The following is a 19,388-nucleotide window of genomic DNA, read 5'->3' as shown; positions in this document are numbered from 1 at the left end:
GGTTCCACCCCTCTTGACCTGAAATAGGGGTCAAGCACAGGTATAATTTCTCACCCAAATTAGCATAATGTAGATTTTACATTAACCTTGTTGTAGTGTGCATAATTATTTAAATTCAGTCAATATATATATGTGTGATAACTTAGCCATGCATGTGGAACAGGAATAATTGTGGAAAATATTCGTTTTTAAGCATCTAGTAGGAAGACCGATTGAACCGGGTAGATTGGGTGCCTCACACCTTCCCAATTCTACAACCTAACACGTATCCTAAATCTCTAGACTAGACCAATTTTTGGGCCCTTTTCTCAGGAATCAGGCCCACCTCGGGTCTTAGGCCCATAATCCTGGGTGGCAACTCCAAACTCTTTTTAATGATCCCAATCCCCCGTATTAGACCATCGTCAAATCCCCGTCTCAATGACGACCTTTACACTCCTATGAAATAGGCCTCCATGTATCTCTGAGCGACGGTATGGTGGTGTGGGGGCTTGCGGGTAAGCACATATGACACACCCCTCCCAAAGAAAGAGAAAGAGAGGAGAGAGGGCTGACACCAAGGTCTTTTTTCTTGGCTGCTACCCTCACACAGTGAACACTACTATGCCGAACAATTAAAAACCTAGAAGAAATAGGGGGAGAAGACCCGGGCGTTCCAACTTAGTCAAGAAATTACGAGGTAGCACTCTTGACATCTGTGAAGGACCACAGCTTCCTACCCCAAGTCGAGAAGGGGTGTCTAAAGAAGAAAATGATTCCATGGTTGGGATAATCACCATAATAGACAGTGATGATGAGGATCATTACCCCACAAAGATTATCGTGAAGAAGCCTGCCAATGTAATGGAGACTAGACGTGGAAGAGATTACAAAAGAAAGTCCTTAGTGATAGAGAAATCAAGGACCAATGAGGCAGGGAGCAGCGATTCCAAAGGAGAACCAAAGAATCCTGTTTTAGCCCAACTCAAGAAGGCCCAGGCAATTATCTCAATGTGGGGATTATTGATGGCCTCCCCCTCTCGCCGTGAAGCTGTTCTAAAATCTCTCACCAATGTACGTCCATTGGGATAAATCCAGCACACCTCTCACAAATAGTAGGGGCAATATATGTAGTACAGTCACTGGTGTTTTTAGATTCTGAACTAACCACCAAAGCAACCTAGCACAACAAAGCCTTGCACATAACAGTGGAATGCCTTGACAAGATTGTTCCTCAGGTCCTCATTAACAATGGGTCCACTCTGAATGTTCGAACCTTAAGGTCAGCCAAGAGTATCAATGCCAATATAGAAGAAATGAGGCCATCAAACCAGACAGTGCGAGCATATGACAACACCAAAAGATAAGTCCTTGGAATCCTCACCATGGCTATCTCAATTGGCCTAATGAAGTTTGATGTTGACTTTCAGGTCATTGATATACTAGTAGATTTCAACATGCTCTTGGGAAGGCTTAGTTACACCAAGCAAAGGCAGTATCATCCAGCCTCCATCAGAAGGTGAGGTTGATTCATTAAGGGAAGGAGATCACTGTAACTGGAGACCCCGAGGTGGTCAATACTCTAGCCAACATTGAGAAGGGAGAAGAATAAGGCCATAAAGTTCGACTCAGCGGGTTGGAAATAGAAGGAACTTGCATGGTCCTTGCCAAGGAAACATCTGAAGAAAAGATCCTGTCCAATTATGAAGCAATCTGGAGTCCCCGAGTTAGCTGAATGATGAAAAAAATGCAATACTTCCCTGGTATGGGATTAGGGAAGATCATTAGGGTGTTCCCAAGCAACCCACTTTGGTTGTGAGCAAAAGAAGAAGCAATCTAGGATACAAACCTCAACCCCCAGATTGGGAAGCAATAATGTCAACTGGGGGAAAAATTATTGAGAATGACTAGGAGGATAGTCGCCTCTTACTACCCTACTCTCAATTGGTACTCTGTGAAGGAAGGGGAAAACTTTTCCTTTTGTGGGAATGTTTTGCCTTGGTTTGATGGGACCACTGCTAAAATGCAACCGCGATTTGAGATGTTCTTCCAAGATGAGTTTGATTGGGGTACTCATGAGCTAGAACAGTTACAAATCAAGGAAAGTGAATAGGAAAGTTACATCACGAGAATATCTGAAGTAACATTTATTGAAGATGAGTTCTCCTCTAACAATCCTAGAATGTTGATCTGATCCAAGGAAGCACAAAGTCCTCGAGTCCTCCTAAAAAGAGAATGGGAAGAGAAGGTGAAACTTGTCTGGTCTCTGCATCTCCCCGCTGATATAAAAAACCATATTTGCTCCTTACGAGAAGCACATGCGCAAGAGCTACACAACCTCAAGCCTAGGCCTTTCAGTGGAAGAAGTGTGTATGCCAAGAAGGGAAGAGCACAAAGGATGATGGTTTGCATGTACTATGCCCGAATCAACTGCAATGGAAAGGTCTGTGACAGTGGCCAAAGGTGTGACCAAGGAGTGGGGATGGCTTCCATTAGTAGGCTCGAGAAGTTGGACATCATAGAAAAAGGGTCGAGTAGTCTCCACCGCCTTTCGCCTCCTAGAAAGTTTGGCTTCAAAGAACATGAGATCGATCAGCTCGTCTTTGTAAGCAAGCAGGCACCCACCAAAGAGAACAATGGTAGCACTACGGAGGAGATAGTGGTCACCATCCTAGAGGAAGAAGAAGGCACATTGCCACATCTGCTTATCCATCAGTCTTTTGAGCCACTCTTGAACTGGACAAGCATTGGAGAGAACTTCAATTTTACTCATGCTACTGAGTCAACCAACCTGAATACCATTAATAAAAGCATCAAATCAGTCATTGAGTCTATTATCGAGTTTGTTGTTGAGTCTCCTGTTTATGATTATGTGTCTGCTTTCCCTCTTAAGGAAAGTCCAGAGTCTGTCAAGTCTATTTTCCTTCTTTCATGAATGAAATTTCTGATTCTGAGTACGACTTGCCTCCCTTTTCTGATAATCTTAATAAATACCATAACTTAATAAAAAAATGCAAGACAAAGAAAGCCTAACCCATATGTGAGGATACCCAGTTATTAATTTGGGAGCCGACCAACGCCCTCGAGAGGTGAAAATTGGTACCACCTTGGATGATCAAGAAGTGGAACAAATTATCAGTCTTCTGGAGGAGTTCGTTGAAGTCTTTACCTGGTCTTATGAGGATATGCCTGAGATAGACCCCAACATCGTGCAACATCATTTGCTGACTTACCCCGGTGCAAGGCCAGTCAAGCAAAAGCTTAGAAGATTACGTCCAGAATGGACTGAAAAGATCAGAGAAGTTATGAAACAGTGGAATGCAGGATTTCTACAAGAGATAAAGTACCCCCAATGGTTGGCTAACATGTTCCAAAGAAATATGGTAGGGTAAGCATATGCATGGATTTCTGGGATTTCAACAAAGTGAGTCATAAGATTTCCCACTACCTCACATTGATGTATTGGTTGACAACATTGCAGGGCACGCCTTGCTATCATTTATAGATGGATTCTCAGGATACAATCAAGTAAGCATACACCCCGATGATAGTGAGAGGATAGCCTTCACCACTCCATGGGGAACCTATTGTCACAAAGTAATGCCTTCTGGGTTGAAGAATTTTGGGGCAACTTATCAGAGAGCAGCTACAGCTATCCTGTATGACATGATGCACAAAGATGTGGATGTTTATGTGGACGACATGATAGTGAAGTCAAGGGATTGGCAGAGGCATATTCCCATGCCAAGGCGATTCTTTGAAAGGAGTAGGAAGTATCAACTGAAGTTAAATCCTCAAAAGTGTGTATTTGGGGCAATAGTAGGAAAATTATTGGGATTCTTGGTGAGTGAAAGAGGCATCGAAGTCTACCCTTTAAAAATCAAGGCAATCCAAGAAATGCCTACACCTCACACTGAGAAGTAGATACGAGGTTTTTGGGTCGTATTCAGTATATCAGTAGGTTCATAACTCAACTAACTTCGATCTATGAGCCAATCTTCAAGCTGTTAAAGAAGGATTAGCCCACAGATTGGAATGACCACTGCCAACAAGCTTTCGATAAGATAAAAGGATATCTCATGAACCCACTAGTATTGACACCACCGGTCGAAGGGGAACCACTTTTATTGTATTTATCAGTTGGGGAGTATTCCATGGTCTCATTGCTAGCACAAAAGAAAATAGGGAAAGGGGTGGAGCATGCCATATACTACCTCAGCAAGAAATTCTTGGAATATGAGATAGGTACACTTCTTTGGCTTGTGCTGCACTGATATTGACCATAAAGAGGCTACAACACTACATGATAGCATGTCCTTTACATTTGATCTCAAGGATGGATCCAATCAAGTAACTCTTCAAGAAACCACCTCTAATAGGAAGGATGGCTCGATGGCTACTATTGTTATCCAAGTTTGACATCACCTATGTTGCTCAGAAGTCTATCAAGGGGCAGGCCATACTTGAGCATCTAGCTATGCACCTCATAGAAGATGGAAGAGTCTTGGATGATGCTTTTCCAAATGAAGAAATCATGACAATTAAAGAAGAAGATACAGCTAATGAGTGGCAGTTATTGTTTGATCGAGCATCCAACCAAAGGGGTGTGGTGCGGAAATATTGCTTGTCACTCTAGATGGTCTTTATTTACCTTTGTCATTTTGCCTTGACTTCCCCTATACCAATAACATTGCTGAATATGAAGCTTATGCCTTGGGACTAGAGATAGCTTTAACCACTGGGGTGAAAAGGATCAAGGTATATGAAGATTTAGCAATTGTCATCGTCAGACACAAGGAAAATAGAAGATTAGAGATGAGAAACTGAAGCCATACCAAGAACATCTGGAAGAGGCAATTGGGCACTTTGAGAAGATCTCATTTGAATACTTCCAGAGGGATAGCAACCGGTTTGCCGATGCCCTTGTCACCTTGGCTTCTAGGGTAGAGTGCAATCTTGTGGCCCAGATCTGACCATTCTTAGTGGAACAAAGAAACAAGCCCATTTACCAAAATATAGTGAACTCTCTCACCATGGATGGCCGATCTTGGTTTGCTCACGTAATGGACTTCATCAGGGAAAGGAAGTATCCAGTTGAAGCTACAAATGGGGAAAAGAAGTTCCTTAGGAGATATGCTACCTAGTTCATTCTGCAATGTGACTTATTGTACAAGAAGTCTTCTGATTGGATACAGTTGCTATGTGTAGATGAAGATCAAGCTAGAACAATCATGGAGGAAATTCAACAAGGCCTTTGCGGACCCTATATGAATGTCAAGATGCTAGCCAAGAAGATTCTCAGATTGGGATACTATTGAAACACCATGGAAGCTGATTGTGTGGGTTTTGTTAAGAAATGTCATAAATGTCAGATATTTGCCAAAATCATACATATCCCACCAATGAAATTGCACTTACTCAATTCCCCCTGGCCATTCTCTACTTGGGGCATTGACGTAATAGGGAAGATCAACCCCAAAGCATCCAACGGGCATGAGTTCATTATGATGGTTATTGATTACTTCACCAAATGAGTAGAAGCTTAGTCATATGCAGTCCTCACATTTGCCAAGGTAGCAAAGTTCATCCAAGAAAATATCATATGCCAATATGAAGTGCCCCAAGAACTGATATCGGATCAAGGATCCCATATCTAGGGCAAAATTGACAAGATATGCATGAAGTTTGGTGTTAAGAGGCATCGCTCCACCACCTCCATGCCGCAGACCAATGGGTCAGTAGAAGCAGCTAACAAAAACATCAAGATCATCCTCTAGAAAATGGCTGAAACACAAAAAGATTGGGTGACCAAGTTATCACTTGCTTTATGTGCATATCAGACTTCTATATGATCTTCGACTGGGGCAACCCCCTTTTCCTTGGTGTATGGGATTGGGGCGATTCTGCCAGTAGAAATCCTGGTACCATACCTAAGGGTACTCTTGGATAGTCAGTTACCTGAAAGACAGTGGGTGAGGACTAGACATGATGAGCTCAACTTTCGGGATGAAAGGCACATGAAGTGTAACAAGTCACACCCTGCCCTCCATATGGCATAGGTATCATGCACTAGAATTTCCAATCCAGTAAGCCAACCAACACCCAGGATCTAGATGTAGGTAGTAACCAAACCTACAACTAACTCAACTATAAAATCAGAGTATATGTAAAATTTCTTAAAGGTCATGATATACATGTGGTGATTAGCTACAATGATAACCTTATAATATTACAGGCCCCTTTATTACATCCACAGGTTACAACAAAATTCATAATACCACTTATACTTAATTTACAATTTTAAAACACAAATATCAAAGTCCTTGTCTATAATCGCTCCCTATCCATGACTTCATCTACAGCCAATCTCCTGATCTTCTTTGCTTCAACTTCAAAACCTATAGAGGAGTGAGGATTGGGGGGGTGAGCATGGGTACGCTCAGTGAAGGGTGGGAGCATAAAAGCACACAAGCATGCAGAAATTATAAATAATTAATAATTCAAGCATTTCATTTCCTAAGTATACAAGAATCATAATCATAAATAATATCAACATATTGCATCACATGTCTATATCACCAACCCATCCAATATACAACATCTCATATTACAAATCATCAACCCATTTATCACACCACATTTCTAATTCATAACAATCAACTCATAATGCAACATCCACATGGTTCGTTTGTTAATCTAGTTCCATCTAATTACTATGTCTCATCCTATGGGTTAAGTGTTATAAGCAACGTAGGTGGCATTCCCTACCTTGTACATTGGGCCCTCAGAAATACAAGCTTGTTCCAGGCAGGAGCCAGCCAGTCCCGGTCAGAGCTTTAGTCCCCTGGCTAACCCCTAAATAGTTACCCTGATACCATGGTCCTGGTTAGAGCCTCAGTCCCCCATGTGTCTGATTGCCAGGCATATGGTACACCATACCATCCTATACCCTCTTAGGATACAGTACGTCATATCCCAGCATAGTAGTCCTACACGACATACCACCGAGTGGGATTAGCCAATATCTTACCCCCTATTGGCAAGGGGTTCTAGCAATGGGGTTGTGTGCCTAACCATATGCAAACTATATGTAAAAGTCATCCAATATGTATTTGTGACTATAGCTGTAAGACTGACCTTTGAGCCCACTGTACCGAAAATGCACCTCTGCACACCGTGCCACAGACCATCAATATTACATCTACTTCCACAAACACACAACACATGTGGTTCTAGTAGTAAGACATTGACCTCTGAACCCACGGTACTAGAAACACACCTTGGCCACACCATGCCACAAATCATCAATATTACAACCATCACCACGCACGAGACCCATCTGTGATCCAAGATGTAAGACTAACCTCTGGCCCATGGTACCAGACAAAACCTTGGCCACACCATGCCACAGATCATCCTTATTACACCCAACATCACACCGTCATTCATAGTATACATCCACAACTCATCATATCTCTCATTCGGCAGCATATGTTTCCAAAAATCAGATTTCATACACTTCATCCAACACACATGCATTACCACAGTAAATGAAGCAAGAAGAAGAGTAAATTACAAGCAATACCTTAAAGCATAATGCTGATGTGGAAGAGCTGTTAGAGGAAGGTGAGGTGGCAAGATGGGATAGGGAAGCCGAGCTGGATACTAATATTTTGAATAAATCTGTAGGGAGAAATTATCCCCGATTTAGAGGATGGAGGTACGGCTCCTTGATTGGACGTTACAACAGCTCACCATGGACTTAGTCAAGAAGTTGTGCGATTGGAGGAGGGCTTAACCGATGGAGAAAATTTAGGGATATTGTTAGGAAAGGCAGCTGGCACTTCTTTGGAAGATTTTCACACAGTTTTTGAAGGGGGCAACCGTGGATTGCTTCCTATTTTGAGGGAGGACATCAAGGAGTTGGCTGATGTGGAAGAGTCCGATATGGTGAAGGGTGGTAAGATTTTTTCTTCTCCTTTGTTTGAAACTGAAAAGGAATCGGATGAGGGGGAGGATAGACCAATTCAATGTCTAGATGAAATGGAATATACCAAGGAATCAGGGTAGAATATACCCTTATGCCAAGGGGAGATGAATGGGATATGTATAAGCTTGCAAGAGATCGAGAATGCTTCATACATAGACCCGATTGCTTCCTATCCTTCCCTGCCTTCCTTGAGCTCAAGAATGATTAACAAAAAAGGTATGAATGACTTACCCTCTTCCTCTTCCAATACTACCATACTTGCAAAAAAACATCCATTACTTGAGAAGAGTGGTGCAGCCAGGAAGATGACACTCCAGCCTCAATGGATTGAGGTCAATGCATTTCTAAAAAAACCAAGTCAGGAAGTTGGTGCTGTGAAGGGGGCTGGTGGGGCCCAGAGTTCTGTTTCTAAGATGTTTTTTAAATGAATTGCTTATGTTGGAATGTTCAGCGGCTTAATGCTCCTGAAAAACAAAGAGGGGTTAAGAAGATGATAACAGAAAAAAAATATAAAGTTGGGGATTCTTATTGAAACAAAGGTGAAGGAAGAGAACATAATTAAAGTGTTTGGAGCTTTGAAAGGAGACTGGAAATATTTGCATAATTTTAGAGTAGGGGAAGCCACTTGAATTTGGGTGGGATGGGATGATACCATTTTTAAAGTAAACTGTGAGGTGTGTACATCCCAACTGATACACATGAAAATAAAAATTAAAGTAACCTCTATGGAGATTATGTGTACTGCTGTGTATGCCTCAAACAGTGTGGAGGAATGGAGGGAGGGATATTGTGCAATTAACTCAAGGAATGTTAGTTCCTTGGGTTGTATTGGGAGATTTCAATGTGGTACGAGGTCAACATGAAAAGAAAGGGGGGGAGGAGATTCGAAAGGTTCTTGTTGAAGAGTTCAATAATTGGGTTTTTGATGCTGACCTATTTGATCTAAAATGGAAGGGGAACTTATTTGCTTGGAGAAATGGGAAAAGGGAGTTAGATAGAGTGAGCTGTAAACTGGATTGAGTGCTTTGTAATAATGAATGGGTTGAAAATTTTTAATACTTGGAGGCTTCATTCTTGAATCCAGGAATTTCAGATCATTGTCCTATTCTTTTGAATATTTTGGAGGAGAAGAACTTTGGACCAAAACATTTTAGGTTTTTTGAGACTTGGACAGAACATGAGGGTCGAAAAAGGTTGGGAGCTGCCACATAAGAATTATTCAAATCCTTTACTTGGTTTTGCTGCTAAACTAAGGAATGTCAAGAAGGAGCTGAAAGGGTGGAACAAGGAGCATTTTGGGGATGTATTCAAGGCTGTAAAGGTTGCTGAAGCTGCACTTTCTGATTTACAAGATAAATTATCTTCCCATAGTGGTGATGATAATCTGGTTTGTCAAGAAAAGGAGGCTAAAAAAATATTATGGGAGGCTTTAAAGAGGGAGGAGAGTTTTCTCAAAGAAAAGTCAAGAGTGAAGTGGTTGCAGCTAGGAGATGGGAATAATAGTTATTTTCATAAGGCTATGAGGGGAAGACAGCATAGAAAAAATATTCTAGAAATTGAAGGAAGCAATGGGGCTGTTGTGGATGATCCTACCCTTATAAAGAATGAAGCAGTTGAGTTCTATAAGAACTTTTTCGGGGCTGAGTAGGAGGATATGGGATTCTGCCCTAATGATCTCCCTTTGGGTGATACCCTTTCCTTGGACCAGCAAGAGATGTTACAAAAAACTGTTTCTAATGAAGAGATCCTAAAGGTTGTGTTTGCTATGAAGAGCACAAAGGCCCAACACCGGATGGATTTGGAGCTAGTTTTTTCAAGCACTATTGGGAAATTGTAGGTGAGGACCTTACAATTGCTGTAAAATTGTTTTTTAGAAATGCTGTTATGCCTTCCTCTATTAATGTTACTTTTTTCTGCCTAATCCCTAAGTCCAATCAGAGGGCATCTTTTGCTGGGTTTAGGCCGATAGCATTGTGCAATATCTTTTACAAGATTATTACAAAGATCATCACTAATAGGTTGCAAGGAGTAATGGGGGACTTGGTGACTAACAACCAGTCAACATTCATTAAATGGAGGTCTATTGCTGATAACATTCTAATTTGCTCTGATATTGTAAGAGTTATTGATCAAAGAAGGTGGTATCCTACTGCTGTTCTGAAGATAGACTTACATAAAGCATATGACTCTTTGATTAGGAATTTCCTATTGCAGATTATGAGAAGAATGGGATTGCCTACTATATTCATGAATTGGATAAAGGCATGTGTCACTACTCCTACATTCTCAGTTCTTGTGAATGGAAGTCCAGTTGGATATTTCATGGGAGGAAGGGGGATTAGGCAAGAGGATCCTCTATCACCTTACTTATTCACCATGGCCATGGAAGGGTTCACTGGAGTTGTGAGGAAGTTAGAAGTGGATGGGAAGATCACTCTTCTTCCAAGGTGCAAACCAGTAAAGTTGTCCCGTCTTATCTTTGCAGATGATCTTGATCCTTGTAAAGGCTTTTTGTGACTCTGTCACAACTAGTTTGGGGGCTCTAGAAGAGTTTGCAGCCTTCTTTGGGTTGCATCTCAATAGGGCTAAGTCCTCTATTATTTTAGGGGACCTTACTCAAACTAGCAGAATGCAACTTGTGGAATTAATGGGTTTTAAGGAAACCAAGCTACCAATTAGGTACCTTGGGGTTCCTCTTGTAACAGGAAAGTTTATTAATGGAGACTGCAACCCTAAATTGGATTTGATCAGGAAAAAGCTTGAAGGATGGAAAGCAAGATTTCTCTCATATGCTGGAAGATTACAGTTGATTTCCTCAATTCTACAAGGATGCTATATATTATGGTCAGATATTTTTGCATTACCAAGTAGTCTTATTGCAAAGATGGAGTCAATTTTTTTGAATTTTTTATGGTCTGGTCCCTCCTTGGAAAAGAAGACACATTTTATTCCTTGGGATGCTGTATGTAAACCTGAGGAGGGGGTTTAGGGCTGGAAAGAGTGAAAGATATGAATGTTGCTAGAATTTTGAAGCAGATATGGTGGATTGCGTTTCATAGGAAGAACATATGGGTGGATTGGATTTACAAAAGGCACTTGAAGAAGGAGACAATTTGGACTGTGAAGGCTACTAGTGAAGCTTCTTGGGTTTGGAGGAAGATTCTGAAATATAGGGACAAGGTGGAAGGAGTTATTATGCATATGGTAGGTAATGGAAGAACAACTAGGGTATGGCTGGATTCTTGGTATCCTAAGGGTATCCTTATTAAGAGATTTGGGGAAAGAATAAGATATGATTCTGGTTTGTCTTATCTTGCTACAGTTGATGAAATCCTAAGGAATGGGGAATGGTAGCCTACTCCTTCTACAACTCTTGATCTTATTGAAGCTTGGTGATGTCTTCAAACTATCCCTAGACTTCACTATGATGAGGAGGACTTGGTAGTTTGGAAAGGAGATCCTACAAGTGTGTTTACTAGTAAATCAGCATGGGAGTTAGTGAGGAGGAAGGAGAGGAAGGTGGAGTGGAAGAAATCAATGTGGTTTGAAGGCAACATACCTCGGCATTCATTCACAGCCTAGAGATGTTTAGTTGAGAGTTTACCAACAAAGGATCAGCTCATCAAGAGGAGGATGAACATTAGTCCCCAATGCATTTTCTGTTGGGTAGGTATGGAAAGTAGGAACCATCTATTTTTTGATTGTCAATATACTAATGCTATTTGGGAGAAGGTTGCCCTACTATGCATTCCAAATGGGAAGAAATCTAATAGTGTCATGGAAGTTGCATTATGGGTAAAAAATGAATTTCATGAGAAAGATCCACTCAGAGTAGTTGGAAAGTTAGCTTTCTGTGCCACAATACAACACATATGGCAAGAAAGAAACTGTAGGATTTTCAAACCAAAAATCCGAGCTACAGATTATAGAAGCCATAATTTCAGAAGTAAAAGTGAAATGCTTAACTATGAATTTTATGGCTGCATGCAACCCTAGAAATCAGTTTTTAGTAACAAGTTGGGGAATCAAAGTCACTTGGAAAATAGTGATTCCTAGAGCTTGTTGCTGGCTCCAGCCCCCTGAGGGAATGGTAGCATTGCATTGTGATAGGGCCCTTACACATGATAGAGCATCTTATAGAGGGCTGATTCGAGATAGAATGGGGAAGCCCATTGTAGCTTTTGTGGGAATGGGAGATGTTACAAATATACTGTGGCTGGAATTAAAGGCTATTCTCAGAGGAATAAGTATTTGTGTAGGAAGAAATATCATGGAGGTCTCAATTAGATCAGATTCAAAATTGGCCATTGATATGTTAAATGGTATAGAAGAAGGTCCATGGCAAACCAGAGTCATCAGAAGTGAGATACTAAATATCTCAAAATCTCTTCAAAGAAAGGAATTCAAGCATGTTTGGAGGGAGACAAATTAACCAGCTGATTTTATGGCCTCTTATGCAACTGGTCAGAGGGAGACTATTATTCAAGCTCAAGATTTCCCAGATGAGCTGAATAGTTTAGTTAGAGAAGATTCTGATTTTATGATTTAGTGCAGAATGTAATGTTCCTTTTAAGTGCCATTTTGTATTGCAGAGCCTATCCTACTTGGTATCAAGGAGTCTTTTTTCCTTTCTTTTGGTCTATCCATAGAAGGAAATTAAGACTGCCTAACTTTGTATATTATGTTTTTTCTTTAATACACTCACATCACTTATCAAAAAAAAAAAAAAACCTTAAAGCATAATAGAATATAATAATACACGATAAAATACAACAAGGCGCTTAAAACACAGCAAAACACAGAAGATCCCTCACCTGAGATTTCATATCTGAAATCCACCACCAGAGTCCTTGCTTCTCATATCCTCAACAATGTAGTTATAAGATTCCTAATCAATAAGGTACATATACATATGCGTTAGTCATCAATGTAATTATTCCTAAACTAATCTCCCTAAATTCATTAAAGTCTATGTTCAGGTTCAGGCATAACTGAATTCTCCCTATTCAGTTAAATAGGCATGCATCCAACCCACACAGTCATTTGGCTTCACATTATGTTACTGGGCTGGTCCTATAGGTTCCTAACCCTTATCCAACACATTGGATATGTTAGGGTAGCTTCTACCCCCAAAATCACTTGCATTACCATAATAGGGTTAAAAAGGTCATTTTAATCCTATATTTTCTCTCTTCTTTGTTACCCTTTTTCTTCACTTTGACCAAGTCAAAATTCATGGTTATAACTCTTTCTTAGTATTTAAATTAATTTGGAACACTTCTGGTCAGGTTTGACCCAATTACCAACCAAAGAACTACAAATTTCCATTCTGTCTGGTTCTTACAGGCAGGCCTGTCGAGGTTGGAACTCTCTAGCTGTTTGGACTAACAGAATAGGTTTTTTTATAGTTCTATAGACCTATTTTGAGAACAGGCTTATTTCTTTTTCTTTTCCTTTTTTTTTGATATGTGATGTGAATGTATTAAAAAAAAAAAAAACAAAATATACAAAGTAAGGCAGTCTTATTTTCCTTCTATGGATAGACCAAAAGGAAAAAATACTCCTTGATACCAAGCAGGACAGGCCCTGCATTACAAATGGAACTCAAAAGGAACATTATAATATGTAATAGATCTTAAATTCAGAATCATCACTAACTAAACTATTCAACTCATTTGGGAAATCTTGAGCCTAAATAATAGTCTCTCCCTGACTAGTTGCATAAAATGCCATAAAATCAGTTGGTTTATTTGTCTCCCTTCAAACATACTTGAATTCCTTTCTTTCTAGAGATTTTGAGATATTTAGGATCTCACTTCTGATGACTCTGGTTTGCCATGGACCTTCTACTACACCATTTAACATATCAATGGCCAATTTCGAATCTGATCTAATTGATACCTCCATGATATTCCTTCCCACATAAATACTTATTCCTCTGAGAATAGCCTTTAATTCCAGCCAAAATATACTTGTAACATCTCCCATTCCCACATAAGCTACAATGGGCATCCCCATTCTACCTCGAATCAGCCCTCCATAGGATGCCCTATCATGTGTAAGGGCCCGATCACAATGCAATGCTACCATTCTCTCAGATGGCTGAAATGAGCAACAAGCTCTAGGGATCACTGTTTTCCAAGTGACTTTGATTCCCCAACTTGTTACTAAAAACTGATTTCTAGGGTTGCATTCAGCCATAAAATTCATAGTTAAGCATTTCACTTTTACTTCCAAAATTATGGCTTCCATAATCTGTAGAGTAGTTTGGATTTTTGATTTGAAAATCCTAAAGTTTCTTTCCTGCCATATGTGTTGTACTGTGGCACAAAAAGCTAACTTTCCAACTACTCTGAGAGGATCATTATCATGAAATTCATTTTTTACCTACAATGCAATTTTCATGACACTATCAGATTTCTTCCCATTTTGAATGCATAGTAGGGCAACCTTCTCCTATATAGTATTAGTATACTGACATTCAAAAAATAGATAGTTCCTACTTTCCATACCTGCCCAATAGAAAATGAATTGGGGACTAATGTTCATCCTCCTCTTGATGAGCTGGTCTTTTGTTGGTAGAGCCTCAACTAAACATCTCCAAGCTGTGAATGAATGTCGAGGTATGTTGCCTTCAAACCATACTGATTTTTCTAGTCCACCTCTCTCTCCTTCCTCCGTACTATCTCCCATGCTGATTTAGTAGTAAACACACATGTAGGATCTCCTTTCCATACCACCAAGTCCTCCTCACTATAGTGAAGTCTAGGGATAGTTTGAAGACATCCCCAAGCTTCAATAAGATTAAGAGTTATAGCTGGAGTAGGCTGCCATTCCCCATTCCTTAGGATTTCTTCAACTGTAGCAAGATGAGACAAACTAGAATCATATCTTATTCTTTCCCTAAATATCTTAATAAGGGTACTCTTTGGATGCCAAGAATCCAGCCATACCCTAGTGGCTGTTCCATTGCCTACCATATACATAATAACACCTTCCACCTTGTCCCTATATTTCATAATCTTCCTCCATACCCAAGAAGCTTCCCTAGTAGCCTTCACAGTCCAAATTGTCTCCTTCTTCAAGTGCCTTTTATAAATTCAGTCCACCCTTATGCACTTTCTATGAGAAGTAATTCACCATATATGCTTCATAATTCCAGCAACATTCATGTCTTTCACTCTTTTTAGCCCTAAACCCCCCTTCTCCTTAGGTTTACATATAGCATCCTAGAAAATAAAATGTGTCTTCTTTTCCCCAGAGGGATCAGACCATAAAAAATTCAAAAAAATTGACTCCACCCTTGCTATAAGACTACTTGGTAATGCAAAAATACCTGACCAGTATATATAGCATCCTTGTAGAACTAAGGAAATCAACTGCAGTCTTCCAGCATATGAAAGAAACCTTGCCTTCCATCCTTCAAGCTTTTTCCTAATCAGATCCAGTATAGGGTGCAGTCTCCACTGGTAAGCTTTCTTGCAACTAGAGGAAACCCAAGGCACTTGATTGGTAACTTGGTTTCCTTAAAACCTTTTAATTCCACAATTTGGAACTGCTAGTTTGAGTAAGGTCCCCTAAATTAATAGAGGACTTAGCCCTATTGAGATGCAACCAAGAGAAGGATGCAAACTCTTCTAGAGTCCCCAAACTAGCTGTGACAGAGTCACTAATAGCCTTTACAAAGATCATAAGATCATCTGCAAAGATAAGATGGGATAGTCTTTGCACCTAAGAAGAAGAGTGATCTTCCCATCCCCTACTAACTTCCTCATAACTCCAGTGAACCTTCCATTGCCATGGTGAACAAGTAAGGTGATAGAGGATCCCTTTGCCTTATCCCCCTTCCCCTCATGAAATATCCTGCTAGACTTTCGTTTACAAGGACTGAGAATGTAAGAGTAGTGACACGTGCCTTTATCCAATTCATGAATATAGGAGGAAATCCCATTCTTCTCATAATCTCCAATAGGAATTTCCTACTCAATGAGTCATATGCTTTATGTAAGTCTATCTTCAAAACAATAGCAGGATACCCCTTCTCTGCTACAATATCTGAGCAAATTAGAGTGTTATCAGCAATAGATCTCCCTTTAATGAATGCTGACCAGTTTTCACTAACCAAGTCCACCATTACTCCTTGCAACCTATTGGTGATGATCTTTGTAATAATCTTGTAAAAGATATTGCACAATACAATCGGCCTAAACCTGGCAAATGATGCCCTCTGATTTGACTTAGGGATTAAGGCAGAGAAAAGTAGCATTAATAGAGGATGGCATAACAACATTTCTAAAAAAACACTTTACAACAATTGTAAGGTCTTCTCCTACAATTTCCCAGGAGTGTTGAAGAAACTAGCCCCAAACTCGTCTGGTCCGGGGGCCTTTGTGCTCTTTATAGCGAACATCTCTTGCTGGTCCATGGAAAGGGTACCACACAAAGGGATGTCACTAGGGCAGAATACCATATCCTTCTGCTTAGGCCCAAACAAGTTCTTATAAAACTCAACAGCCTCATTCTTTATAAGACCAAGATCATCCACAATAGCCCGATTGCTTCCTTCAATTTCTAGAGTGTTATTTCTATGTTGTCTTCCCCTCATTGCCTTATAAAAAAAACTATTATTTCCATCTCTCAGCTGCAACCACTTCACTCTTGACTTTTCCTTGAGAAGAGTCTCTTCCCTCTTTAATGCCTCCCATAATTTCTTTTTAGCCTTATTTTCTTGACAAACTATATTATCATCACCATTATTGGAAGACAATTTATCTTGTATATCAGAAAGTGCAGCTTCAGCCTCCTTTAGAGCCTTGAACGCATCCCCAAAATGATCCTTATTCGACCCTTTTAGCTCCTTCTTAACATTCTTCAAGTTAGCAGCAAAGCCAAGTAAAGGATTTGAATAATTCTTAACTGGTAGCTCCCAACCCCTTTTGACAATATCCTTGAACTCCTCATGCTCTGTCCAAGTCTCAAAAAACCTAAAAGGTTTTGGTCCAATATTCTTCTCCTCCAAAATATTCAAAAGAATAGGACAATGATCTGAGATTCCTAGATTCAAGAATGTTGCCTAAGAATATTTAAATTTATCAACCCATTCATTATTACAAAGCACCCATGTTGACCTCGCACCACATTGAAATCCCCCAATGCAACCCAAGGACCTGTCATTCCATGAGATAATTGCACAATATCCTTCCATAACTCTCTTCTTCCCTCCACACTGTTTGAGGCAAACACAACAGTGCACATAAACTCCAAAGAGGTTCCTTTAATTTTTAATTTCATATGTATCAGTTGGGATGTACACACCTCACAGTTTACTTCAAAAACAGTATCATCTCATCCCACCCAAATTCAAGTGGCTTCCCCTACTCTACAATTATGCAGATACTTCCATTCTCCTTTTAAAGCACTAAACACTTTAATTATATTCTCTTCCTTCACCTTTGTTTCAAAGAAGGCAGCAATCGGGTCAATGTTGATAGTCCACGAGTTCAAAGAAGGCAGAGAAGGATAGGCAGCAATCGGGTCAATGTATGGTGCTGCTCGAGCTCTTCCATGTTTATACTCAACACATTCAACTCCTCTTGGCATAAGGGAATATTCTGCCCTTATTCCCCAGTATATTCCTCCTCATTCATAAGTTGAATTGGTCTATCCTCCACCTCATCCGTTTCCTTTTCCGTCTCAAACGAAGGAGAAGAATAAATCTTACCACCCTTCACCCTATCAGATTCTTCCACACCAGCCATCTCCTTGCTGTCCTCCATCAAAGTATGAAGCAATCCTCGGTTTCCCCCTTCAAACACCATGTGAATTTCTTCCAAAGATGCGCTAGTTGCCTTTTCCTAACAATATCCCTAGATTTTCTCCATCTGTTATGCCCTCCTCCAATCACAAAACTCTTTGACTTAGTCCATGGTTAGCTGTGGTAACTTCCAAGCAAGAATTCGTACTTCCTCCCTCTAATCAGGGATAATCCTCACCTACATATCTGTTTATTATATAACCATCCAGCTCGGCCACCCTATCCCATCTTGCTACCTCACCCTCCTCTAACAGCTCTTCCACATCATCAATCTTGTTTAAGATATTCGATTGTATGGAAGTAGAGGCCGACTCCAACTCCTCCAAGACCGTGAATGCATTAAGGTGAACCATAGGAGCTTCAGAGATATCCCGTGGACTCATCTTCCTTCCACCTTTCATGCACACAAATTCTGCGTCAACCCTTTCCTTCTCCTTCTGATCTCTTATTCAAATTTGAATCCACATCACCGGGCAGTCCTCCAGCAGCAGCCGAATCCTCTTCATGCACCACCACTCCTCCACCATGCAAACACCACCTGTGGCAAAGCCTCCTCCATATGCATGGCCTTCTTCACCCATTTCTTCTTTGCCGCTACTCCACCTTCATTTCCGCACACAGAAGACTCATGACCAAATACCTTGCATCTACTTCAAGAGATAGGCCTCCATTTATACATCACGGGTTGTGCAAAAACAGCACCCTTTTCATCATGCACAGGAATTGTCTTCGGCATTTCTTCCTAAGCCTTAACCTCCACACATATCCTTACAAAAGACAACCTCTCCATCGTTCGAGTGCACTTATCAGTTGTGATGGGATTGCCAACAACACTCACAATAGAACTCAAAGCCTCTGCAGTCCAATAATGAAATGGTAAATTAGGCAAGGTAATCCAAATTGGTAAAGAATTAAGTAAAACTTTATCCATCACAATGCTCAAACTCCAAGGCCTCACAATGGATTTAGCATGAACATTGTGGTACCAGGACTGCTAGAATCTATGAATATGTCAATGCTCAGTCAGATCAGATGTGTAGAATTACATCATAGCTTACTTCGATAAGTGCCTCAACACTGGGAATTCCAAGTCTAGATGCTATCTTCACCTAAAGGTAGATTGATTCGACCGTCTTTGAAGAAAGACTATTTAAAAGAGATTCAAAGCTTCTTTGGATGGGGAAAGGAGAAAATGAAGTAGTTTGTCAGATATGGGAAGATTGACATTTTGAAGGTCGCTAGGATTTTCACCCTGTATCTATCATTGAGAGAAATCCACTAGCAGAGATCGCTATGTTCTCCGAACTCCTAGATGTGGTGCACCACTCGTTCTGATAGAGGTGGTAAAGCAGTTGAAAGAAGGAGGTGATATTGTCTCAACAGTCCTTACGGAGACACTTAAGGGGTTTGATGACATGAACCGTAGCCACAAATTTGGAACTGATCATTAACAAGGAAGTCTTGCTATTTAACAACTTTGGTTACTTGAGAGACTGAACTAGTCAAGCCTCTAAATGAATGCCAACTCAGAGTTTTTTACTATCAAGACAAGTGGGAGGTCCCATAATTCAAGCTCGTTAACGATTGGAAAGAGTACCTACAAGG

At 40.4% G+C, this 19,388-nt stretch overlaps 2 protein-coding genes across 2 annotated transcripts; both read right to left on the bottom strand.

The window, feature by feature from the left end:
- Window positions 1–15,740: 15,740 nt before the first annotated feature.
- Window positions 15,741–16,103, bottom strand: LOC122068913 (secreted RxLR effector protein 78-like). Its single transcript, XM_042632817.1, has one exon. It carries the CDS (start codon window positions 16,101–16,103, stop codon window positions 15,741–15,743), a length of 363 nt encoding a protein of 120 aa, XP_042488751.1.
- Window positions 16,104–16,298: 195 nt separating this feature from the next.
- Window positions 16,299–18,184, bottom strand: LOC122068912. Its single transcript, XM_042632816.1, has 2 exons — window positions 18,020–18,184; window positions 16,299–17,042 (listed from the first exon to the last, which is right to left on the bottom strand). Exons 1-2 carry the CDS (start codon window positions 18,182–18,184, stop codon window positions 16,299–16,301), a joined length of 909 nt encoding a protein of 302 aa, XP_042488750.1.
- Between the last annotated feature and the right edge of the window lie 1,204 nt (window positions 18,185–19,388).

This window comes from Macadamia integrifolia, unplaced genomic scaffold, assembly GCF_013358625.1.
Source record: "Macadamia integrifolia cultivar HAES 741 unplaced genomic scaffold, SCU_Mint_v3 scaffold482, whole genome shotgun sequence".
Taxonomy (NCBI): domain Eukaryota; kingdom Viridiplantae; phylum Streptophyta; class Magnoliopsida; order Proteales; family Proteaceae; genus Macadamia; species Macadamia integrifolia.
The sequence above is the reverse complement of the archived record's forward strand: the minus strand, read 5'-3'. Positions and strand labels throughout refer to the sequence as shown.